The sequence below is a fragment of the Bos taurus genome, chromosome 13, assembly GCF_002263795.3.
Source record: "Bos taurus isolate L1 Dominette 01449 registration number 42190680 breed Hereford chromosome 13, ARS-UCD2.0, whole genome shotgun sequence".
Classification (NCBI taxonomy): Eukaryota; Metazoa; Chordata; class Mammalia; order Artiodactyla; family Bovidae; genus Bos; species Bos taurus.
This window is the reverse complement of record NC_037340.1, coordinates 50,672,044-50,698,669: the sequence shown is the minus strand read 5'-3', so window position 1 is coordinate 50,698,669 and position 26,626 is coordinate 50,672,044. Positions and strand designations below refer to the sequence as shown.

The following is a 26,626-nucleotide window of genomic DNA, read 5'->3' as shown; positions in this document are numbered from 1 at the left end:
TTTGCTATAGCTGGCAACCCTACTTTAATAAGAGATCTTACCTCTAGAAGTTCTTGTGAGAATCACATGAGATAAATGTTGGGAAAAGCTTCCTGAAGTGGGGCTCAACTTTTATTTGCCCCTGAGATTCCAAGTCCCTAAAATATTTCTCTTCCATACATTCCACACATCAGAAAAGTACACTCCATTTATATCTTAGTGGAAGTAAAGAATGCTCTTTTTACTTTGCTTAATTTTTTTTTTAAGTTTTATGCAGAAACCTCAAAAAATGGCTTTTAGGGCCAGGTTGGTAATGTAAATGTGCAAGGAGAGATGAAGTTGAGAAAACAACAATGCAAGCTCAGTGGTAGAGAGGGTACCATGCCTAGACTGCATATTCCATGGAAGGAGGGTAGCCCCGTCTTACCTCCAGCTAACTGATGCCCTATGGGAATGAGAATGTGGGTTTGCCAAATCTTCAAAAAAAATTTTTTTAAGAGAAGCCAGAAACCTTGATTTTTATGTGCAATCTCCTGGTTTTTAAACGTTGGCAAATAAATCAAAATTCTTTAAAAAACTGTTTGGGGCAACAATGTGTGGGCCAAAGTAAATACTTTTGTGGGCTACAGCTGACCACTGAGCTGCCAGGCTGGGGCATCTGATTTATGTGGAAATTCACCACTAACTAGTTTCGCTCCTTGAGGCGGGCCATTTCCACTCTCTATGATTACGCTCCTGCACTGATAAAGTGAGCTGCTTATGCAAGAGCAGTGGTTTATTTCCGGTGTCCCAAGGAGCTGGAGTTGTTTCCAAGTATCTCAGGGAAGTTAAGTGTGTCACTGAGCACACAGCTACTTTTGTTACTTATTGGGATTCAAAAGAGTGACCCTTCAAACAAAGGGTTCTGTTGCTAAGACAGAAACAAAGAAAAAGTATTCAAAAGTAGAAAACTCCCAACAGGAATAGATGGTCTTTACAATTTTTTCAGCATATAAAAAATTATTTTGTTCCATTTTTAAAATGTCATCAAATACAAAAAGAGAGACCAAAGTAGAGACCTGCCCTTCCTTACATTTCTGGAACTTCCTCCCAGCCCACTTACTTTCAACTCTATGCCAGCTCTGGAGGATAGAGAGTGTGGAGTGAGTATCTACCTACACTGGATTTTTATTTCTTAAAGCTGCCTTCTTGGTTTGGAGGAGACTGATCAGATAAGTATTTATCTCTGGATCTTGCTGAAAACAAATAGGTGTTTAAAAAACACATATAAATTTAAAAAGTGATACTTCAAAGTCTTGTGGAAAATTATGATAGCCAACATTTATTTAGCAATTAATATGTGCCAGGAAATTTGAATTTTTAACTCATCTATCCCCTGCTGCTGCTGCTGCTAAGTCGCTTCAGTCATGTCTGACTCTGTGTGACCCCATAGACGGCAGCCCACCAGGCTCCTCCGTCCCTGGGATTCTCCAGGCAAGAACACTGGAGTGGGTTGCCATTTCCTTCTCCAATGCCTGAAAGTGAAAAGTGAGGGTGAAGTTGCTCAATTGTGTCTGACTCTTAGCGACCCCATGGACTGCAGCCTACCAGGGTCCTCCACCCATGGGATTTTCCAGGCAAGAGCACTGGAGTGGGGTCCCATTGCCCTCTCCGATCTATCCCCTAGTTGTGTCTTAAAATGTGTGAGCCCAAAGCCCTTTATCCAACTCCTGTGGATGTGGAAACTGAGGCTTGGAGAGATTAAATGCCTGGTTCAAGATTATTAATCACAATACACAATGTTGTCTATAATACTCTGGCCAGTTACTGATATTACCAAATGTCATATCAGTCTAATTGCAGCAAGATCCCTACAGCAAGCTATATGTTATATAGTCTTGGAATATTAACTGCAAATGTTCTATGTTTTTACAGTTTTATCCCTTTAGTTTTGAGAGTATGGAATAAGCCACAGGATATGAAACTTATTAGGAAATAGGAACCTTGTGCAAAATTCAGGAGCATGAATAAAGGTGCTTAAACTTTAAACAAACAAAAATTAAAATTCTTTTAAGATGGAAGGGGGGCTTCCCAGGTGGTGCTAGTGGTAAAGAACCAGCCTGCCAAGGCAGGAGACATAAGAGACAAGGGGTCGATCCCTGGGTTGGGAAGATCCCCTGGAGGAGGACTCCAATATTGTTGCCTAGAGAATCCCATGGACAGAGGAGCCTGGAAGGCTATAGTCCCTGGCTGGCTACAGTCCATAAGGTTGCAGAGTCAGATACAACTGAAGCAACTTAGCATGCACACATGCAAGATGGAAGGAGTAACCAGGAAACATTCAGTGGAAAGCAGTTTGCCATGCACAGTGCTATGAATAAGAGGTTATTGCAATGGATGTCAACATTTTAATAATTGGTAATTATTATAACATTTAAGGAGCTTCCCCAGTGGCTCAGCAGGTAAAGAATCTGCCTGCAAAGCAGGAGAAACAGGAGATGCGGGTTTGATCCTTGGGTGGAGAAGATCCCCTGGAGGAGCAAATAGCAGCCCACTCCAGTATTCTTGCCTGAAAAAGCCTGATGGCCTACAGCCCAAAGGGTTGCAAAAAGTCAGACATGACTGAACAACTAAGCAAGCAATAATATTTAAGTAGTCATACAAATGCCCCTTACTTATAATGGCATATCTGTTTGAAACTGTATTAGATTGGGTTTTAATTTTTAAGTTTTATTCGTCATATAACCTTCAGGGATGAATACAAAATCAGTTCTCCAAAATATTAATATATTGAAACAAATAGAAATAATAAATACAAATGCTAGTAGCACATAAAGAGAGTGGTCTCATTAGGTTAAATTTCCATCTTGCAGAATAAGTAGAGTATATCTGATTTCTCGAAGAACTAATTAATAAAATGTTTACTATAGCATTGTGAAAATCTCTCTGGTTTTATGTACGGTGGATGTAGTAAAATTTTATTTCATTTCCCATGGGGGTACATTAGCTCTTTTGCTCTGTTTAATCATGGGAAATAATAATGAAAGAAAAAAAAAAAGAGATTAAATATTTACTTATGCTTTTGCATCTGACTTGTTATGTGAACAAATACCACATGAGGGAGTGCTGGGACCTCAAATAGAGAAAAATTAAAACCTACCCAATGCGTTCCAGGAATGCTCAGCATATTAGTAAATTCTTATTAAACTGTCAAAAAAAAAAAAAAAGATTTAAAAAAGAAATTCCTACCCCTGGATGCAATTAGAGGCTACCACACAGGATTTGATGGGCCATAAAACCATTAAATCTAAACACTTTCTTTTTGAGCCTAAAAGGGCAGAACATTCCAAAGTGAAGTTTTGGGACTCAGTTGTGACTTGACCACCTATTAAGGTGCAGGTGGAACAGATTGCAGAGTGACACAAAGGCCCCAAAGAGCTGAATTAGGGTGTAGGTGAGAGATTTAGCTGTTGAATTTTCTGGATTTTCCAAGATTAAGTGATCAACCTTAGCACTGAGTGAAAGACCATTCAGCAAGAAAAATTGTCATTTCCTTTGCTCCAGGCCCATACGATGTATTTTTGAAAGCTTTATTGATTTATATATTTATGTGTTGTACTAGGTGACCAAGTATATATATATGAGGAAAATATCACGATAAGTTTTAATTTTAACTAAATCCAGGAAAAGCACCAGATTTACTTTAAATGAAACTTTCACTATTTCTGAAGTGAGTGCCTTTTATATACCAGGTACTTGAACTTCACATCCCTATCATTAACCCTCACAATAGACCTGTGTGATCATGATCTTTTATCAGTCTCCTCATTTGACAATAGTGAAGGACACCCTTGACCAGTATTGGTCGGTGGTTAAGATGGGGATTGAACCTAGATCTGTTTCACTCTAGAGTCTGATCCACTGATTTGTCTTCAGCCATTATTGTATCCACTTTTACTAAGAAGAAACAAAAGTAAAGAGGAATAAAGGAGAACTTTAGAGAACTATCTGTTCACTGAAACTTCGTCCAAATTACATCAGTTAAAAATTTGGAAGGGAATACCTCTTTGCATCGTTGTAGTATAAAACATCAATTTGTACCTTTTCTTTCCCTTATTTTCAACCTATTTAATGACTACTGTATATTTTGGATATTCTGATTATTTAAAATGATCAAAAGTCAGTAAACGTGCTCTTTCTGTACATATACACATTACATATACATACACACATACATATTGTATTGCTAACTCATTTCTGTCATGTCCAATTCTGTACGACCCCACGGACTGTAGCCTGCTAGTCTCTTTTGTCCATGGGATTCTCCAGGCAAAGATACTGGAGTGGGGTGCCATTTCTTACTCCAGGGGACCGTCCCAACTCAGGGATTGAACATGTGTCTCTTATAGTCTCCTGCATTGGCAGGCGGGTTCTTTACCACTAGCGTCACCTGGGAAGCTTTATATACATATATAATAATGATTGTGGGCATCTTATATATCTGCACATATATAAATATATAATTCATATATAAAATTATTCAAAAAGTGATAGATTCAGCGTTGAAATTACTTTGCAGTGAGAGAAACTTCATTCATCTAAAACAGCCATTAAAAGATTAGACTTCAGCTGTTTTAAAGACCAACATCAAATGAAATAATTTTTAGTATTTTGCACCAGAACTGAGCAGCTTTCTTGAGAATGTGAGATTGCTTCTTCTCAAACTGTTAGTGCTCTGGAAGATATCAAAGTGTGACAGCTAGAAGTCAAAGGCTTACCTATGGATTCCAACATTCAGGGTGTTAGATTGAGGGAGGTTGATTGAAGTCACCATGTGTAAATCTGATACTCCTTGAAACCATCATTAAAAGGCATCTCACTGTGGTGTGGTCTTCATGCCAGCTGCCAGCTATGACAAGGCCTGGAGACTCAATAAAAATGAAAGAATTATAACCTGGGAATCATTACAGTAAAGCTAATGTTTTTGTCTATTGCAGAGCGTGGCCTCAGAGATGAAGTACGAACAAAGAAGGGTGGACTAAGGAAGCCCATTAGGAAGAATTGTCCCGAAAATATTTCCACACAATGAAAAAGAGTTCTTGGTGTATAGTGACATTATGACCACTCAGTGTTACATTGTTTCAAAATCAGACCATGGAATGTCATGAAAACACTGGCTTCTTGGCCTTTTGAGGCAGGCTTGGTTAAATTTTCTAAATTGTAAATGAATATTTTTGACCACTTCTGAGTATTTCACACATAATTATAGTAGAAGTTGTTTCTTAATTTAGATAACTGACTTTAGAACATTCTTTTTCTGAGTAATCTAAATGATAGGTTTCAACGTTGAGACAATAATTTTAATTGTGTCTTTAACAATTCTGTGTAATAATAGCTTCCTAGGCAAAGAAACTCTGACCCCTCAATGGCTAGTATGGTGCATGTTTATGCAAACACTTCAGTGTGTCAGACCCTGAGTTTAGAACCACACAACTGCTTGGTACATGATCATCGCATATTTTCCCTATTGCATAATGACTTCCTGTGCAGAGGACAAAATGGGTTTTCTCAACAAAATTTTCAGCACAGATGTTTTGGTGACTAAGTTTTACAGAAGCATTTTAATCAAATGCACCTAAAAAAGCCCCTTTTTGCCCTTTCATAATATTACCCCTTTTCCTTAAACATATAATTTTGGAAGCTTAACTCACCTTTCCCATAAAGGAGAGTTATTTTCAAAGAAATAATTTGTACCCAAAGTAGCACATTGCTTAATTGTTCTGCTCTGGCTTATTCCACATGAGTTAATGTCCCAAATAACAGACATCAATTCCCATTGATAACTTATAGTTCACATTGCTGTTTTTGTGGTAGTGAATAAACATCATTCTCAAATGTATTATAAATCTCTTCCTTGTCAAGCCTAGAATGATAAACTTTTTCATTTGACAGTTTGGCATCTTATTTATATGTGTAATTCACCAACTCAGTGGATATGAGTTTGAGCAAACTCTGGGAGATCGTGAAGGACAGGGAAGTTTAGCGTGTTGTAGTTCATGGGGTCTCAGTTGGACAAGACTTAGTGACTGAACAATTGTTTGCCCTGATATTAAACATTGAGAACTATTTTATAATTGGTAAATTGTGCTTTCTTATCTTTGAGAAACCTCTCTTCCTCCTCATCTTCTGTCACTTTATTTTTATTTTGTTGCTTGCTTTTTCTTTGAGTCTGAAATCTAGGAAGCTTGCAAATTCTGGATAAGCAAGATTATAAAATACATCTGATAATGGTTAAGTGTGCTGAGGGGTTGTTGTTGTTTGGTCACTAAGTCATGTCCAACTTTTTTGTGACCCCATGGTCTGTAGTCTGCCAGGCTCCTCTGTCCATGGGATTTCCTAGGCAAGAATACAGGAGCGAGTTGCCATTTCTTCCTCCAGGGGATCTTCCCAACCCAGGGATTGAACCCATGTCTCCTGCATTGGCAGGTAGATTCTTTACCACTGAGCCACCAGGGAAGCCCAAGGGGTTGTTGCTGTAGTGGACTTTAGTTCCCTGACTTTAAATCTTACTAAGAGATGAATTAATAAGAAAATGTTGCAAAGTTACCTGTGTCCCTCTACAGAGGAATAACAATGGAGAAGAAAAACACATTCAGCAGGACGTGGCTGGCAATTGACAAGACACAAGCCAGCCCTGTCCTGGCTTAAAGTATAGTCCACAAAACAAATGCCAGCATTACTAGGAAGCTTGTTGGAAACACAGAATCTTAGGTCATATCCCAGACCACTTGGGTCAAAATCTGAACTTTATCAACATCCGCATGTAATTCCTGTGCATGTTGAAGCTTGAGAAGCACTGGACGGAGACTGGAATGAAAGCTCCTGGTGGTTTCCAGCCAAAGGCATAGCTTAAATCCCCAAAGATGAAGTAGTGTTGGGTGTAGCTCAAATATTGTTCCCATCTGAAGGCCCTCCAAGACCTTCTGAGAGCCTCTGATTCCGTGATGATTGCCTGCAATGAGCAGGAACTGAGAAGCAGACTCTAGATGCATGGGAGATGTGTACAAAGTAGTCTTTATTTAAAGAACTGAAACAGGCAGATTTAGCATCTCCTGAGATTTAAGGTCACAATAGCCCTCCTATCTGCTTGCCTCCACATTCAGATTACTTGGATTAGAAATAAATGTTTTATTTAAGGCTTGATGTAAAGTGAAACCCTGGCCAAACCTAGAAATACAATTGCATTTCTCAGCCATAGGGAGGATTTTGCCAACTTGTGCTGTTTTGCAAAGCTATTTACCTGTTTTATCCCAGCTAAATCACTGAACGTTGGGTTTAGCCTTTGTTTCAACCAGAGGTGGCTGCATTCATATATAATATGAACTGATATAAACCTCAGTAGTTGTTTACAGATTTCATAGTGTAGGACACTGAATTAATTACATTGAATTTGGGGAGGCAGAATTAACTTGGTCTTATGCCAGATTATTGTAACCCATGTAGCATTTCTCCACCCTAGGGCATGTGATTTAATTCTAATAAAGAACTATTTGGATAGGTCTAAAGATAATTTTTGTTCTATTAAACAGAATGCACCAACATTTTCCACTAGCCCATAGCCCACTTTGATGTTGGGGGAAGGGTTAGAGCTGATAGTATTGATCTCATGATTTCCATATTATGCTTACAGTTGTAAAAGAGGGGAGAAACTAAAGAGTGTAGGGAAAATCTGAAACGTTTGCTTTCAGAAATTACTGCTTGATGGGCTTAGTGAATACTATAGGCACTAATATCTTCTCCATGGTTCTCTTCATGGAAATCTGTAGACAGATGAAGGACAGCCATGGGGAGTGGAGAATGGCATATTTTTGTTGTAACTCCTAGATTATTTGCTTTTGTCTTGCCATTGACTTTACAAAAAGATCACACCCCGGGAATGTAGGAATTTCCTCCTTTGATATCCCTCTATCAGCCATAGCCTGGAGTTTCTTGGCCTGGAGAAGGTTCCTCTCTTCCATAAGTGCTCTCTTGCTTCAGGAAGTGAGAATCTGACACTATATTTGTAAGGAAGAATGAATGTCTTGAGCATCAGTACCCTTGTAGAGAGGGCCTTCTCTGGTGGTCCAGTGGTTAAGACTTTGCACTCCCAGTATAGAGGGCCCTGTTTTGATCCCTTGTGGGGAACTAAGATCCTACATGCTGGAAGGTGTTGCCAAAAAAACAAAATGAAAAAATTAAAAAAAAAAAAACCCAAAACATTGCAGAGGAAAGCTGTATGTTGAGAGGATTATGAATAATGAGAACTCCAGGTGCTTGAAAAAATTCTAAAAATTTAAAAAGTTATCTAGAACTTCTTTTCCCAAATACTGTTAGGCATTCTCTCACTTAACCCTTTACAATTGCTTAGCTTTACAGTTTACCAGAAAACATTCATAAATATCATCTCAATGGACCATCTGGCAATACTATGATGTGATGGAGTGGGTGGGGCAGCAGCTTTGGTTGAAGAATCTTTACAATTGAAATGTGCCTCATAGATGGTAAGCCTGAGAGTGCAGCCCAGACCTCTGACTCGTGTGTGTGTGTGTGTGTGTGCACACGTGCGCTCAGTCGTGTCCGAATCTTTGAGACACCTTGGACTGTAGCCTGCCAGACTCCTCTATCCATGGAATTTTCCAGGCAAGAATACTGAAATGGGTTGCCATTTCCTACTCTAGGGGATCTTCCTGAGCCAGGGATCAAACCCACATCACTTGCATCTCCTGCACTGGCAGGCAGATTCTTTACCACTGCTTGAGAGATAGGAGAGATTGACATTATTACTTAGGTCATTTGTAGGGTTTTATCTTTGATGTTTCAATATCTAAAACCTTACTAGTGTCTCTTTAGTAGTGTGTGTGTTGGGGGGGGTATGTATTTTTCAATAGCAGTGACTTGATGACTCTTTCTTCTAAATAAAGAAGAGAAAGATATATCAAATATAAACAAAGTCTGAATATACCTAGAATATTAAGAGTTTATATGTCTATCCTTGAAGATTTATCTCAGGGATGATAAAACAGTATACCTGTGGCGGATTCATTTTGATATTTGGCAAAACTAATACAATTATGTAAAGCTTAAAAAAAAAAAAGAGTGGATGGAAATAGGAAATAGAGTCATATGGGATCAATGTTTACTTAATGTTGTAGCTTCCAGGGTATGCTTTCTCTAGGACATGTTGACTATCATGAAAGGCAAGATGTTCAGATTTGGATCAGTGCTGGGGATCAGAGACAGGCCTTGCCTTTTAGTAACATCACCATTTTGCCAGGAATTGGGAAAAGGCAACATGCTTTGGAGTCTTCATTCTGCACTACATGTTAGGAATGGGGGCCCATGAACATTGACCCCTGCCCTTTGTAAAATGAAATTTGACACTTGCTCCTTGTGAGAGCAGGTGAGAGTTTCATTGAGGAAAATAAATAGGGAAAATGGACTTCAAAAACTTTTGAGTTCTTGGCACTAGACTAGGACAACTCAAATTAGAATTTTTCAACAAAATCTATGTTCAGTCATTTATAAAATTAAAAACCTTGTACTTTTTGTCCCCCTCAGAACAGTGTAAGCTGGAAGGGTGAATCTTTACTCTCAGACTAAGGTGATATTTGAAATAGTTAGCAACCAGTAGAACAAAGATTGTGACCAGTTACAAGAGATGCACATGCAGTAAATGGCAGGCATTAACCACGGGTTTCCAAATTTCCAAGCCTTCCCAAGTATACAGAAAACCTGTTCCTTTGGTTGTCATGGTCCTAAGGATTGCGGGAGTACATTTGTTCATACTAGTAACAGGGAGTCTGGTGGGCATCTGGGAATTCTAGAAAAATCATTGCCTTGAGGGAGTGGTCAGACATGCTGGGTTCTCTGTGTGACCTTACTTAGGCCACATCCTTTTCAGAACACATTTCTTTATGGGAAATTGATGGTTAGGGGATTCTGATCCAAACAATCGTTGTCCTCTGGTGTTTGTTCCAAACAATAGTGGATGACCTGGATCTATTTTTCATATTTACAACTCTTAATGAAGATAAGATATTTATACATATTATTACTCATAATTTCTTACTTAAAATGTGGTTTGTTGGGCAATATTTTTCTAATATGAGTCCTTAAGAGAGAAATTCTCGAAGGAACACTTAGAGGAAACAGATGAATGATCCATAGATAATATAACCTTCAGGTTAAGTCTTCTTTATCTGACCTGTGACCTGAAGAACAGGGATGAAAAGCATCTTTGAAGGCATTGGAAAAGTAACAATCATCAAAAACAAAATCCGCTTTACTACCAGGTTACCTTAGAGTAAAGAGGATGTGGCCTAAGTAAGGTCACACAGAGAACCCAGCATGTCTGACCACTCCCTCAAGGCAATGATTTTTCTAGAATTCCCAGATGCCCAGAAGACTCCCTTGTTACCAGTATGAACAAATGTACTCCCCTAATCCTTAGGACCATGACAACCAAGGGAACATGTTTTCTATGTACTTGAGAAGGCATGGAAATTTGGAAACCCGTGGTTAATGCCTGCCATTTACTGCATGTGCATCTCTTGTAACTGGTCACAATCTTTGTTCTACTGGTTGCTATTTCAAATGTCACCTTAGTCTGAGGGTAAAGATGCACCCATCCAGCTTACATGATGATGCTGTTTGAATGTCAAAGAGTGGTCCAGGGACTGGCAGCATTGGCACCACCTGGGAGCTGGTTAGAAAGGCAAGTTCTTGGGCCCCGTCTCTGCCAGACTGCATCAGAAACTCTGTGGTGCTTTTCACAATTTGTGTTTTCATAAACACTCCAGGGGATTTATCTGCTTGCTACAGTTTGAAAAGCATGAAAGCATTTTAACCTCTCAGAGCAGCTTTGTAAACAGCATGTCACTTGATTCTTATCATCTCCCTGTGTCACTTGGATGACTTTCACTCATATTTGATGGATGGCAGATCGAAGGTAAGTCAAATGAACCAGGGTCAAGTAGTCAATTTTATATATTTATTATTTATCTTTTGGCATTTGGCATACAGACATTGTATCAGTTTGTCCTCCACTAAAGCTGACCCCAATTTACTACCTATTTTTGGAAAAAAGCCTGTCATTCATGTTCTTTCAAGTTCTCTAAGACAATAGGATTGGTTCAGTTCAGTTCAGTCGCTCAGTCGTGTCCGACTCTTTGCAACCCCATGAACTGCAGCATGCCAGGCATCCCTGTCCATCACCAACTCCTGGAGTTTACTCAAACTCATGTCCATTGAGTCGGTGATGCCATCCAGCCATCTCATCCTCTGTCGTCCCCTTCTCCTCCTGTCCCCAATCCTTCCCAGCATCAGGGTCTTTTCCAATGAGTCAGCTCTTCACATCAGGTGGCCAAAGTACTGGAGTTTCAGCTTTAGCATCAGTCCTTCCAAAGAACACCCAGGACTGATCTCATTTAGGATGGACTGGTTGGATCTGCTTGCAGTCCAAGGGACTCTCAAGAGTCTTCTCCAACACCACAGTTCAAAAGCATCAATTCTTCACCACTCAGCTTTCTTCACAGTCCAACTCTCACATCCATACATGACCACTGGAAAAATATAGCCTTGACCAGATGGACCTTTGTTGGCAAAGTAATATCTCTGCTTTTCAATATGCTATCTAGGTTGGTCATAACTTTCCTTCCAAGGAGTAAGCATCTTTCAATTTCATGGCTGCAATCACCATCTGCAGTGATTTTGGAGCCCCAAAAGATAAAGTCTGACACTGTTTCCACTGTTTCCCCATCTATTTCCCATGAAGTGATGGGACCAGATGCCATGATCTTTGTTTTCTGAATGTTGAGCTTTAAGCCAACTTTTTCACTCTCCTCTTTCACTTTCATCAGGAGGCTTTTTAGTTCCTCTTCACTTTCTGCCATAAGGGTGGTGTCATCTGCATATCTGAGGTGACTGATATTTCTCCTAGCAATCTTGATTCCAGCTTGTGCTTCTTCCAGCCCAGCGTTTCTCATGATGTACTCTGCATATAAGTTAAATAAGCAGGGTGACAATATACTGACTTGACATACTCCTTTTCCTATTTGGAACCAGTCTGTTGTTCCATGTCCAGTTCTAACTGTTGCTTCCTGCCCTGCATATAGGTTCCTCAAGAGGCAGGTCAGGTGGTCTGGTATTCCCATCTCTTGAAGAACTTTCCACACTTTATTGTGATCCACACAGTCAAAAGCTTTGGCATAGTCAGTAAAGCAGAAATAGATGTTTTTCTGGAACTCTCTTGCTTTTTACATGATCCAGCTGATGTTGGCAATTTGATCTCTGGTTCCTCTGCCTTTTCTAAAACCAACTTGAACATCTGGAAGTTCACAGTTCATGTATTGCTGAAGCCTGGCTTGGAGAATTTTGAGCATTACTTTACTAGCATGTGAGATGAGTGCAATTGTGTGGTAGTTTGAGCATTCTTTGACATTGCCTTTCTTTGGGATTAGAATGAAAACTGACCTTTTCCAGTCCTGTGGCCACTGCTGAGTTTTCCAGATTTGCTGGCATATTGAGTGCAGCACTTTCACAGCATCATCTTTCAGGATGTGGAATAGCTCAACTGGAATTCCATCACCTCCACTAGCTTTGTCCATAGTGATGCTTTCTAAGCCCACTTGACTTCACATTCCAGGATGTCTGGCTCTAGGTGAGTGATCACACCATCATGATTATCTGGGTCCTAAAACTCTTTTTTGTACAGTTCCTCTGTATTCTTGCCACCTCTTCTTAATATCTTCTGCTTTTGTTAGGTCCATACCATTTCTGTCCTTTATAGAGCCCATCTTTACATGAAATGTTCCCTTTGGATCTCTAATTTTCTTAAAGAGATCTCTAGTCTTTCCTATTCTGTTGTTTTCCTCTATTGCTTTGCACTGATCACTGAGGAAGGCTTTCTTATCTCTTCTTGCTATTCTTTGGAGCTCTGCATTCAAATAAGTATATCTTTCCTTTTCTCCTTTGCTTTTTGCTTCTCTTCTTTTCACAGCTATTTGTAAGGCCTCCTCAGACAGCCATTTTGCTTTTTTGCATTTCTTTTTTGGGGGATGGTCTTGATTCCTGTCTCCTGTACAATGGGAACAGGAACCTCCATCCAAGTTTATCAGGCACTCTATCTATCATATCTAGTCCCTTAAATCTATTTCTCACTTCCACTGTATAATCATAAGGAGTTTGATTTAAGTCATACCTGAATGGTCTAGTGGTTTTCCCTACTATCTTCAATTTAAGTCTGAATTTGGTAATAAGGAGTTCATGATCCAAGCCACAGTCTGCTCCTCGTCTTGTTTTTGTTGACTGTATAGAGCTTCTCCATCTTTGGCTGCAAAAAATATAATCAGTCTGGTTTTGGTGTCGACCATCTGGTGACATTCATGTGTAGAGTCGTCTTTTGTATTGTTGGAAGAGGGTGTTTGCTATGAACAGTGTGTTCTCTTTGCAGAACTCTAATAGCCTTTGCCCTGCTTCATTCTGTACTCCAAGGCCAAACTTGCCTGTTACTCCAGGTGTTTCTTGACTTCCTACTTTGGCATTCTAGTCCCTTATATTGAAAAGGACATCTTTTTTGGGTGTTAGTTCTAGAAGGTCTTGTAGGTCTTCATAGAACCTTTCAACTTCAGCTTCTTCAGTGTTACTGGTTGAGGCATTACTTGATATCTTGTTTAAAAGGTTGTGAGGTGACTGATGTCTGTTTGAGGTGTCTAACATATGAATTGTATAAAATTTTAAATGACAATGTAAATGGCAAATGCATTTTTAACAGATTTTAAAAGATAAAATTTAAAAAGTTATAAAGGAAGAAAAAATAAACTTTCCCACCCTCACCTATCATTAACAATTAGTTTGTTTAGGTTCATACACCAATAATCACATTCGTACAAATCATGGTAAACCAGTTATTTTGGAGATTTTTTTTTCTTTCTTCTCCTATTTTTTTGGGTGGGGAAGAGGACGGTGGGGGGCGGGGGGTCATGCTGCATGGAACTTAGGTCACTGATCAGGAACTGAAACCAGGCTTCTGTGGTGAGAGGGTAGAATCTTGAACCACCAGGGAATTCTCTGGTTTCTTAATATATCTTGATAAACTTTCTGAGTCTGCAAATGTCATTCCTTGTAACTGAAAGAGAAGGAAGGAGGAGTGAGAGAGGGACTGTGAGAGAGAGACAAGGGAGAAACAGAGAAATAGAGAAATGGAGAGAGAGAGAGATTCAAGGAATCGGCTCATACAAATGTATAAATTGGTTAAGTCCAAAATCTAGAGCTGGCACACTGGAGACCCCAGAAAAGCTGAGTTGGTATTTGAATGTGAAGGCAATCTGCTGACAGAATTCCCTCTTCCTCCAGAAAGGTCAGTCTTTTTTTTCAAGGCCTTCAGCTGAATGGATGAGGCCTATTCACATTATGGAGAGTAATCTGCTTTATGTAAAGTCTACTGATTTAAATGTTAATCTCTTCCCTGGTGGTTCAGAGGTTAAAGCCTCTGCCTGGAATGCGGGAGACCCAGGTTCAATCCCTGGGTCAGGAAGATCCCCTGGAGAAGTAAATGGCAACCCACTCTACTACTCTTGCCTGTAGGGAGGAGCCTGGTAGGCTACAGTCCACCGGGTCCCAAAGAGTCGGACACGACTGAGCGACTTCACTTTCACTTTCACTGATTTAAATGCTAAACTCTTAACAAAAAAAATCTTACAGCAACATCTAGACACATTTGAGCAAATATCTGGGAACCATTGCCTAGCCAAGCTGACACATAAAATTAACTATTACAAAAATTACTTTTCATGGCTGTGTATATCTCATTTTATTTATGAACTACCATTTATCTATTTCCTTAAGGTTGGAGATTCAAGTTGCTTCTAAGTTTTTAATCTTTACATATAGCACATCTTTGGCCATTGGGTCAATTTTGTCTTCATATCTATTCACAGAGTGTGGAAAGGAAAGAGTGTTTCTAACTTTTTAAAGATGCAACTTTTTATTTCTAAATTGTCTTTGTAGCTGTCTTTATCCCATGAACCACAACTTGGAGACTAGAGTAGGGAAAATGCCAAGCTGGTCTTGATCTTCTCTTTCCTTCTTCAGCCTGCAGGTCACTGGGAACTGGCATGATGTTGAGTTCCTGGGCCACCTCCTCAATTGAAGAAGTGGCAGAAGCTGGTCCCGAGGCGATTCGCTGGCTGCAGCTGTACATCTACAAGGACCGTGAGGTCACCAAGCAGCTTGTGCGGAGGGCTGAGCGAATGGGCTACAAGGCCATATTTGTGACGGTGGATACCCCTTACCTGGGCAACCGCTTTGATGACGTGCGTAACAGGTTCAAGATGCCACCCCAACTCAGGTAACCATGGCTGTTTGATCACTGGGCCCCTTAACTTATTTTCTATTTCTATTTGCTCTTGTCATGATCCAGTTCCAAAGACTTTCTCCAGTTTCCACTTGGGTGCTCTGGGGAATTAGATCTTCACAAAATGTTGGTCCCAAAGTATGGCTGTATGAGATTGTGTCTAGGAAAGATAAGGTCTGGGTTCTAGAGATGGTGTCATTGTCAAATATCCATATAATCCTCAGCAAATCACACATCTTATGTGAGTGTTGCATACTTGAGCTATAACAGCAGAGACAAGATTTGCCATATACTTGTCAAAGTAAAAAAATCTATGTCTCAGAGTGTATTAAGGGCTTTTAGTAGGATGCATTGCCATATAGATAAAAGATACTTAATTTAACTTAAGCAACAGCTTGCTATTGTAATCCTAATACTGTATTTCTTTGCCTGTTAAAATAAAAAAGCACCCTTTTAATTTTATTTTTAATTGTATTTGGAACAATTCTGGCAGGGAAGATTGAAGAAAACTAAAAGAATGGAGACAAAAGAAGTCACATATTTGCTGCCCCGTCTCCTACTTCTTTCAGTAATATATCTCTTTTGTTGTGGTTCGCCCATGGTTCAAGATTCACTAGTTTATTTATTGGTTCATTCATTCTTTCATCCATTCACTCACTCATTCATCTTAGAAAAAACAATGTACAATCTAGGAATCTAAGACTGAACTGTGATGGTTTTATCAGGCCATTCAGCTGATCCATCAACAGGGAATTATAGTCCTTTTCCCTGTAAAAGATTAGAATCATCTTGAGTCAAAACTAGAAACTCTGGAGCTTACTGAAAAAAGACAGAGCTACAAATCTCTCCTCCCCTTTGTTTTTACCTTCCCTTGGTTCCTATCAAAATCTGCCCTTATGTTTTTCATACCAGTGTTTGACCGATAGACTTTAGGGCTAAAATTATTTGACCAGAACCAAAATCTTAGTTTTAATGGAGGACATTTTGATGATGGGATTTCAAAGCATCCACCAGAGTACAAGAAATGAGGGATGACTTCTTTGGAATCCTAGACCTCACTTCACTGGACTATCGCTTATTCTGTCTACATATAAAGTTAATCCTCCTAAAAGATCCAAAATCTAAAAGATTCAAAATCAAATCAGCATTCCACATAAGGACAAGAAGACTGTTGAGAGCCAGGATTCCAAGTGTATTAGAGAATGGAATGTCTTCCAACCGTCATGTAAGTTCATAGTCTTGTGTGTTACATAACTGTCATATAGCTCTTCTGTGTGTATACCTATTTAAGTATAAGCTACTGTGCATAAAATCTTGCTGTTAAACCATATATAAATGAGCTGTGTGATGTGATCTCTGTGATAATTCCAGGTAGGTTTAGGATTTCTTTCTGTATATAATATCCTCAATGGCCCAATGGCAGAATGAGGAAGTGTTCCCCTGACAGCCATCAATCACCCTGCTCCACACATCCCAGACATGGAGTTACCCAAACACCCTGTCTTTCTAAGAGAACAAAAACAAAAATCCTTGACATATTTCTACTTCTTGCCAAATTTATCAGAAAGTAGATGGTTTCAAATGTCCTTAATATGAAATCTTATTAATCTATATTAATTCTTAATATGAATTCACATTTTTCTCTCTTTTGATTACCTTAGTTTTTAGACTTTCTAAAATGTTGTTTCCCAGTATTTAGGCTTCTGACAGGAAATGTTCCTCATTGTTTCCCTTTGACCATTTGAATAGGAATTTGCTATTTCTTTTCCCTCTTCTACTACCACTTCTGCTAGCGACAACAATAAATAATACAGCGGGTTTGTTCTTTAAGTTTAGGAAGCAGTTTCTGGCTCTGGATAACAAAACAGGCTTCACGTGGTATCTACTTAGTTGGCGGATGACACCCATGTTAATTCTGGCCCATATCTCTTACTCCTTGGGTGCCAGGGCCACTCAGCCAGGAGCGGGAAGGCTGCTGCTCTTTCCCCCTCCTCCTTCCTCCCGGGCTCCTGCCCAGATGACGTGAGGGACCAGGAGACAAAGGCCCTTTTCAGCTGTCAATGTGTAGAGGAGTGGCCACGGCTCCCCAGCTTGTCACATCTTCCTTCTGAAGATGATCAAATAATGAGCCACACATCTAGACTACGGGGAACACAGGAAACACCCTTTGCCGGAGCCCTGGCCGTCAGAGCGCACACTGACGCTGTTTGTCCCTTTGGGCTTCGGGGTGACGGGGGGTGGTGGGCGGCGTGCAGCGCCCTGGGGCGCACATTCAGCAGTGAAGCCAGATCCCACAACGGGAGGCCCTGTCTTCCGCTGGAGGGCACGTGCTGCCCAAAAGCTCATCTGTTACAGCCTGATACGAAATCAGGTTTCTTTCCGCATTGACCTGACTCATAGAAGGTGAAGCCGGGCTGTTCAGAATGAGGTTTGGCAGGCGAAAGAGGCAGGAAATCCAGATGAGAATGAGTCTGTAAAGCAACGGCTCCTTCCAGCCCTGGTGGCTTCCTCTGCCTGGAGAGAAGGGGGCGGGTCCTGACTCTTGGCTTCTGGGACCAGCCAGAGTTCAAGAGTTTGGTAATCTCTGCCTGGTCCATATGCAAAACACATGGATGTGCCGCATGATGAGCAGCGCGGAGGTCCCCGAGACTGAGGGGGAGTAAGGCGAATTCTCATCTGCTCCCGGAAGAGGCGAGGATTGAAGCCAGTTCACCAGATTGGCTCCTGAGGCGCTGAGTCAGGGACCCGAGTCCATCTCCACACCACACGCGGGTGGCTTGTTTACCCTGGGTTAAAATTTGGCTCTTTGGGGCAGCACTAAGGCAGTTAAAAGAAATTTCCCATCATTGACTAAGGTCAAGCTAAATCATGACACCTACCCTTTTGATGATTTGCCTTGGGACGTGCTTCCTTAGGCCCTGAAATAAAGTATTCACCACAGTAGCCAGAGAATAGCACACAAAAGAGATGAGACTGTGCTGTCTTCCCAGGTTTCTGGGGATAAAAGTGGCGGGTGAGGCACCCCCTTCTCTGACCTCATTGCCAGCATTCTCATCTTCATTCATTCTTCCCAGCATCTCCTGCTTCCTCCTATTTTTTCAGGGTGCCAGCCACATCTGCGCCTTAGAGCCTCAGAACTGATTCTTCCCTCTGCCTGTAACATTCTTTCCCCAAATCAATGCAAACTAACTTCACTTCCTTTACATTTTGACATCAGGGATGAAGCTACTTGTTTTTATATTGGGAAACCAAAGATGAACGGTAGAGAAAAGAATAGAGATACAATAAGTGTGGGGATCTTGGGTTGGGGGTCTAGAGGAGAGAAAGCGATTTGTGGAGGAGGACTTTGTACATGGCAGATAGCCTCTAAATTATTTGGTTAGGAAAACAGTTACAATGTTAAGTCACATAATATTAAGCAGGATAATAACCTTCCAAAGATGCCTATGTTCTGAACCTTGGAACCTGTGAATATGTTACTTTTTACATGGCAAAATGAACTTGGCAGGTGTGATTAAGTTAAGGACCTTGAGATGAGATGATTATCCTGGATTATGACACGAGGCTTAAGGTAATGAAAAGGCTCCTTATAAGAGGCAAGCAGGACGGTCAGAGTCAGAGAAAGAGATGCGATGAGAGAAGTAGAAGTTGGAGTGATAGCATCTGGAAACAGGGAAATATAGATGGTTTCTAGAAGCTGGAAAAGTCAAGGAAAGAGATTCTCCCCTAGAGCCTCTGGAAGGGAAATAGCCCTATTGACCCCTTGAGTTTAGTCCAATGAAACAGTTTGAACTTCTGACCTCTAGACTATAATAAATTTGTGTCACTTTGAGAGTTGGATTATGAAGAAAGCTGAGTGCCAAAGAATTGATGCTTTTAAATTGTAGTGTTGGAGAAGACTCTTGAGAGTCCCTGGACTGCAAGGAGATCCAACCAGTCCATCCTAAAAGGATATCAGTCCTGGGTGTTCTTTAGAAGGACTGATGCTGAAGCTGAAACTTCAATACTGTGGCCATTTCATGCGAAGAGTTGACTCATTGGAAAAGACCCTGATGCTGGGAGGGATTGGGGGCAGGAGGAGAAGGGGATAACAGAGGATGAGATGGCTGGATGGCATCACTGACTCGATGGACATGAGTTTGGGTAAACTCCAGGAGTTGGTGATGGACAGGGATGCCTGGCATGCTGTGATTCATGGGGTCGCAAAGAGCAGACACGACTGAGCGACTGAACTAAACTGAACTGAACTGAAAGCCTCTAGGGTTGTGCTTGTTATAGCAGCAACAGGAAACAGATACAATGACACAGCTCTGCCAATTTCCTCTACAAGATAGCTTCTCATTGGGGCCACATCCAATTATCATATTTAAACTTTCAAGTAAAGCCTCTACCAGCTCACATCCCTCTTGTTCTGCTCTTCTTTTTTCTTTATTTTGTATAGAACTTATGAAAGTGAAAGAGGAGAATGAAAAAGTTGGCTTAAAGCTCAACATTCAGAAAAATGAAGATCATGGCATCTGGTCCCATCACTTCATGGGAAATAGATGGGGAAACAGTGTCAGACTTTATTCTTTTGGGCTCCAAAATCACTGCAGATAGTGACTGCAGCCATGAAATTAAAAGATGCTTACTCCTTGGGAAGAAAGTTATGACCAACCTAGATAGCATATTGAAAAGCAGAGATATTACTTTGCCAACAAAGGTCTGTCTAGTCAAGGCTATGGTTTTTCCAGTGGTCATGTATGGATGTGAGAGTTGGACTGTGAAGAAAGCTGAGAGCCAAAGAATTGATGCTTTTGAACTGTGGTGTTGGAGAAGACTCTTGAGAGTTCCTTGGACTGCAAGGAGATCCAACCAGTCCATTCTAAAGGAGATCAGCCCTGGGTGTTCTTTGGAAGGAATGATGCTAAAGCTGAAACTGCAGTACTTTGGCCACCTCATACGAAGAGTTGACTCATTGGAAAAAACCCTGATGCTGGGAAGGATTGGGGGCAGGAGGAGAAGGGGACGACAGAGGATGAGATGGCTGGATGGCATCACCGACTTGATGGACGTGAGTCTGAGTGAACTCCGGGAGATGGTGATGGACAGGGAGGCCTGGCGTGCTGCGATTCATGGGGTCGCAAAGAGTTGGACATGACTGAATGACTGAACTGAACTATGTTCTAACAGGCTCCATAAATTACCTGTTGATTATGTTTCTTGTTTATTTTCTGACTCCCCTAGCTAGAATGTCAACCTAGGTAGCCAGTATTTTTGACCATTTTACTAAGACACTGGCAAATGGTCAGTGCTCAGTAAGTAATGTTGAATAAAAATGTACTAGATTATAACAGATTTACCCAATAAAACAATACTAATAAGAATTTGAATAAGGGTTTGAGCTCATACTTAAAATCCATGCCCTGAACTTTTCTTCCAAATACCCAGCCACATGGAAGAAAAAGTTAGCAGGGCTATGCAGTAAATAGAAATGTTTTCCTAATCACAGTATTAAAGGTTGCTGTTCCATGTACAAATATCTATTACGTATTTTGAATGTCTCTTATGTTATACTGATATTATGTGTTCTGCTGCTGCTGCTAAGTTGCTTCAGTCGTGTCCGACTCTGTGCGACCCCAGAGATGACAGCCCACCATGCTCCCTGGTCCCTGGGATTCTCCAGGCAAGAACACTGGAGTGGGTTGCCATTTCCCTTTCCAAGGCATGAAAGTGAAAAGTGAGAGTGAAGTCGCTCAGTCGTGTCCGACTCTTAGCGACCCCATGGATTGCAGCCCAGCAGGCCCCTCCGTCCATGGGATTTTCCAGGCAAGAGTATTGGAGTGGGGTGCCATGCCTTCTTCGATTATGTGTTCTACTGGTTGTTATTTTGTAATGTGTTTCCCACAGTGGAGACATATGATATCTCAATAATAGTCATCATTACTGACATTAATTTTGATTATTTAATAATGTTAACTTTCCTTAGTAGTTGTTACATTTTTATGATGCTAACTTACTAAAAACTAAAATCATTTTTATATTAGATTAAAAAGTATATTTAGGGGCCTTTCAAGGCACAATGAATCCTTTACAAAAAAGAAATCCTATCCCTTGCCTGTGGGTCATTAAACAGATTGGGATTCAGAGAATTAAGTCCCAAGTAATCTTGTTATTATTTTGATGTTGCCCTTTTCCTTCCTTATGAAATGAAATACTTTGGTTATCAGAAGCTGCTTTAAGTGTTTTTTGTGTATATGTCATAATTCTAATAAAAATAGCATTCATGGAGGTTTCCTTTGGAGCCATGGTTAAAACACTCCATCGTGGGTCTCTGTCAAGATATCTGAAAACTTTTTCTTGGCTTCTGGCTTTGAACAACGTTTAAGAGTAACAACAAGGCTTCATTGTACCCTGAAATTTCTGTAAGGCAACATTCATTCAAGTGTTGATCTGCATTTAGCCATCCAAGAATAACAACAGTTATTTATATAATTTTATCCATGTTTCTGTTTTTTCCTATCCCTTTCACCCTTTCACCCCACCCCTGCTGAAACACTGTAGCTTGTTTGGGATGGGGGTGGGGTGCTATGCAGAGAATATACACGTACAGATATTATTCTTTTTTCCCCTCTGGTTTTGCTATGGCATGGACAGACAGGACCTTTTTCTTATTAACAATATTATTTAAAGGTTTGAAATTTAATATCGCTTAGTATCATTTCTAAGTAATGGAATAGGCCTCCAATAATAAGGGTATGTTTATTGACTAGGTTAGCTTAGTTCAAGTTAGGATGACCACAGAAGGCCAAAATCTGTGATAAAATGTACAACCTTAAGTGGTTTGACTTAAAAAAGAAGCTCAGAGTATTTCAGCTATAATCTAAACCAAACCTCAGCAAATAATGGATACAAATATGACTTTCATGGATTTGTGATTTTCTGTGGCCTTTAGTGGCCACCTGAGTCATGCTGCTAAGTTGCTTCAGTCGTGTCTGACTCTGTGCAACCCCATAGATGGCAGCCCACCAGGCTCCCCTGTCCCTGGGATTCTCCAGGCAAGAACACTGGAGTGGGTTGCCATTTCCCTCTCCAATGCATGAAAGTGAAAAGTGAAAGTGAAGTCGCTCAGTCGTGTCCGACTCTTTTCGACCCCAGGGATTGCAGCCTACCAGGCTCCTCCGTCCATGGGATTTTCCAGGCGAGAGTACTGGAGTGGGGTGCCATTGCCTTCTCCAAGGCGAAGGTCTTCTCTATGACCTGAGTCATAGTCAATCCTTATTGAGAAAACTTAGCCAGTGGTTGAAGACAGTTACATGGGATGTGAATGTCCATGGCCTTATGATAATAGATACTGTCTAAGCTACACAACCAGCTATTTATAAGCACATTAAAGGCATTAAACCTCAGCGCTCAGTTGCTCAGTCATGTCTGACTCTTTGTGATCCCATGGACTATAGCCCACCAGGCTCCTCTGTCCATGGAATTTTCCAGGTTGCCATTTCCTCCTCCAGGAGATCTTCTTGACTCAGAGATTGAACCCAAGTCTCCTGTGTTTCCTACACTGGCAGGCAGATTCTTTACCACTGAGCTACCAGGGAAGCCCTAGTTTTGTAAAAATTGTGTACCTCTGTACTTCTAAGTTTATATAAAAATTGTTATAGCCTTGGCTCCAAGATACTTTCTGTGTTCAATGTCAGAGCCAGTGGAAAGGAGTAAAGACTGATGACTAAGCCAGAGATCCATATATAGCTTTTACTTTAACACAAAGAAGAGACTTGCTAGCAGAGTAATTCATAATATGCAGAAGAGCAAGGTGAGTCTAGGTCACTGTCATCATTCAAAGTCAGCCTTTTAGAGAAACGAAGTTGGCAGTTGGATTTGGGTCTGCTAAGCTGATTTCAGACAGCTAAGTCATATGGGTGGTGCCAGTGTGTATTTGGAAGGCCATCCATCCAATCAGTGGTCAGAGGTGTAGGCAGAAAAGACTATGTCCTTAGCTTGGAGAACTTCCAAAATCTTCCAAGATATCAGGATATTAGACTAAGAGAAAAGACTTCAGGTGTAGAGTAAGCCAGCTGCAAAATCTTCTAGATTAGTTAGAGAAATACTGTTCTAAGCTGAGTTAACAAAATTAGACATAGGAGAAGGGAGCAACTCAGTGGGGTTGTGTCTCAGTTTGTGTTTCTTTAGGAGAAGAATGTGAACCACTGATTTAAGTAAAAGTAGTACCTTTAGAAGATGGTAGGAATATTGGTAGAGGAGTGGGGAAGAGGTATCAGGGAGCGGAGATGGTCAACAATTGGCATGTTACAAAGACAGTCACAGCTATGGGCAACTGAAGCTTAATCCTGCTGGGAAACTCTGGGAGATCTTGTAGAATCTATCTCAGAGTTAATCCGCCCAGGGTTGAAGGAGCTGGGGTATGTGTATACCAACATCCTTGACAAGTTGAGTCTGCTGTGTTGAGGGTGACTCAGGCCCCAGGAGTAAGAAAAAGTCATATGTATTAGTCAGGTTCTCCAGAGAAACAGAACAAGTAGGATGTCCGTATCGAAATGGCTGTATCTATATCTATAGAGATATTTACTATAAGGGATTTGCTCACACAATTAAGGAGGCTGAGAAATCCCACAATCTATTATCTACAAGCTGGAGGCCCAGGTTGTAGGAATAGGTCCAGGAAAGCCAGAGTAGTTTCAACCTAAACCTGAGGCCTAAGATGGGGGGAGTTAATGGTATAAGTCACAGTCTGTGTCTGAAAGGCCTCAAAACTGGGAGCCCATAGTGTAAGTCCTGGTCAAAACCTGAAGGTTTGACAACGAATAGCTCCAATGTGAAGGGTAGGAGACAATGGATGTCCCTGCTCAAACAAAGACAATGAACTTATTCTTCCTCCACCTTTTTGTCCTATTTGGGACCTCCACAGATTAGAAGATGCCTGCCCAATCTCTTCTCAGTCTACTGATATAAATGCTAATCTCACCTAGAAACATCTTTATGGACATACCCAGAAGTAATGTTTTACCAGCTGCTTAAGCATCCCTTAGCCCAGTCAAGCTGACAAAACTAACCATCACACCTCAGGCAAAGTAAGGAAGGTCTTGGAAACTCATATCCTGGTCAGGATTGTCTAGAAGATTGGGGGTTCTGAGTAAGAAGACAGAAAAAACAAGTAAATAGAGAAAAAAAGCAAGAGCTGACAGTGCATCTGCTGGGAACCACTTTCCACTTCTCCCTATGACCAAGCACCAGCACCACCACCACACCAACATGGTAGCAGGAAAAGAGTTGAAAGAAGAAAAAAAAAGACAAGGAAAAGAGTTTACAGTGACCCCAGACAGAGGTGTTAATACTGCATTTCCAATCTCCTCTAGAATTTTCCACAAGGACTTTGAAAGATTTCTGAAGTCTAATGTAATTGACAGAGTGCAGTTGAGATCTGAGTGAAGAGAATGTAATTAGGAGTCAGAGACGCTGAGACTTTCCTGGTGGTCCAGTGGTTAAAACCTCACTTCCAATGCAGGGGATACAGGTTCGATCCTTAGTTGGGGAGCTAAGATCCCACATGCCTCACAGTCAAGAAACCAAAGCATGAAATAGAAAGACTTTAAAATGATGCACACAGAAAAAAAATTCTTAAAAAAAATGAGTCGAGACCAGTTTGAAACCCAAATGCTGCATTAGTTAATACATGGGGGCATCTTGTTCTACAATTCTGGGTTTTTTTTTTTTGTATAAAATAGAAATTATAGAGTGTGAATTTTATCTTCCAAAAGTTTTTTAAACATTGTGGGTATATGAATGCCCATTGTAAATTGTGATGCATCGTGCAAATGTTCGTCTTATGATTAGTATGCATTGCCTTTGAAAATAGCATCAAATTGATTGTTTATATTCACAGACTGGCTTAAAAAGGTAGAGATATTTGAACTTGGCCAAAGTTTTATCCTTTAATCTGACTTATTTATATAAAAAGATATAAATTTATATAAAAATCTTACATTATAAGATGTAAAATAAACTTTAAGTGACCAATTAAGTCTACTAAGTTGTCATATTTAGCCTGGACTCCTTCATCAAAACACGAAAACATAAATGTGATCAACTTGGAGAGTGAACAGTCAATTGATTTGAAAAGGGTACCCTTCTTTTTTTTCATTGAATGAGTCATTGTAAAGATAGTTCTAATTTGGGAAGTTTCTCATGTTATGTATCTCTTTGTTTCAGAATGAAAAATTTTGAAACCAATGATTTAGCATTTTCTCCTAAGGAAAATTTTGGAGACAAAAGTGGACTCGCTGCATATGTGGCTAAAGCAATAGACCCATCCATCAGCTGGGAGGATATTAAATGGCTGAGAAGACTGACATCTCTGCCCATTGTTGCAAAAGGCATTTTGAGAGGTTTGTTTATTTCTCTACTTGAGTGAATTCTGATTTTATGATTCTTTATGGATATGATCATGATATTTTAAGGGAAAATAATCAATTATTTCCAAATAATTAATATGGAAATATAAATCCATCTCTCAGTTCTCCCATTTGACATTAATGACTAAATGTTTCTTCCTTCTGAAGGAGAACAGGGCTCTTATGATGTAAAAAGTTACTTTTTCTAAAGTAGTGGGATTGCCTGATTTTGGATGCCATTGAATCACAGAACTTGGCAAAACCTAGGTAGAAGGTCTTGAGTTTGTTGCTTTGGCTGAAAGCTGCCAACAACTGCTCTCAAATCAATAAGTCCCAAGGAAGATATTATGACAGCCAGATATGTTTAAGAGCCCTTTGTATTTTTCTCCTGTTCCCTCCCAGTACTAATGACTAGAACTGATTTTTTGAGTGTGGAATCCCATATCACCTCTCTTTAAAGAATGGTGGACTAGAATGTTAAAATCTTCAAATATCAAGCCATGGTTGTTAAGAAACTTGACAAATTCCCCAATATCCACATGTATGCAAATCCCACAGGGAGGTACCAATGAATATAATAATTTGGAATGTAAATGTGTTCACCCACAAAAATATTTTCTTGCCTTTGAAAACATTTAATACTGTTATGTAGATAACTGCCCGAAACATATTATTTCAAATGGAAATGTTTAAGTAAGTGGCTCTGTGATGAGAGATTCCATTAATTTATCTCAGGGTTAACTATGACTTAGAATCAAAACTTTTTCATTGGTTTTACTTGAATATGTATGAGTACCATGGCCCTTATTTATAAAGCTCTGGGAATGCCCCTGACTTTATTTAATAGTATGGACACAAAAATAAGCTAATGTGAGTAAAAGAATGG

At 40.2% G+C, this 26,626-nt stretch overlaps 1 protein-coding gene across 2 annotated transcripts in view; it reads left to right on the top strand.

Annotated features, from left to right (window-relative positions):
• The window catches only part of HAO1 (hydroxyacid oxidase 1), a 64,350-nt gene that overhangs the window by 16,466 nt on the left and 21,258 nt on the right, over positions 1-26,626 (top strand). Inside the window, exons 3-4 of one of the 2 annotated variants that reach the window (NM_001434986.1) lie at positions 15,088-15,343; positions 25,559-25,734. In NM_001434986.1, the coding sequence (NP_001421915.1) occupies positions 15,088-15,343; positions 25,559-25,734 (432 nt within the window). Of the gene's footprint in view, positions 1-4,955; positions 5,910-15,087; positions 15,344-25,558; positions 25,735-26,626 lie in introns of those variants that run through there. The other variant, NM_001079781.3, reaches the window with a different exon arrangement.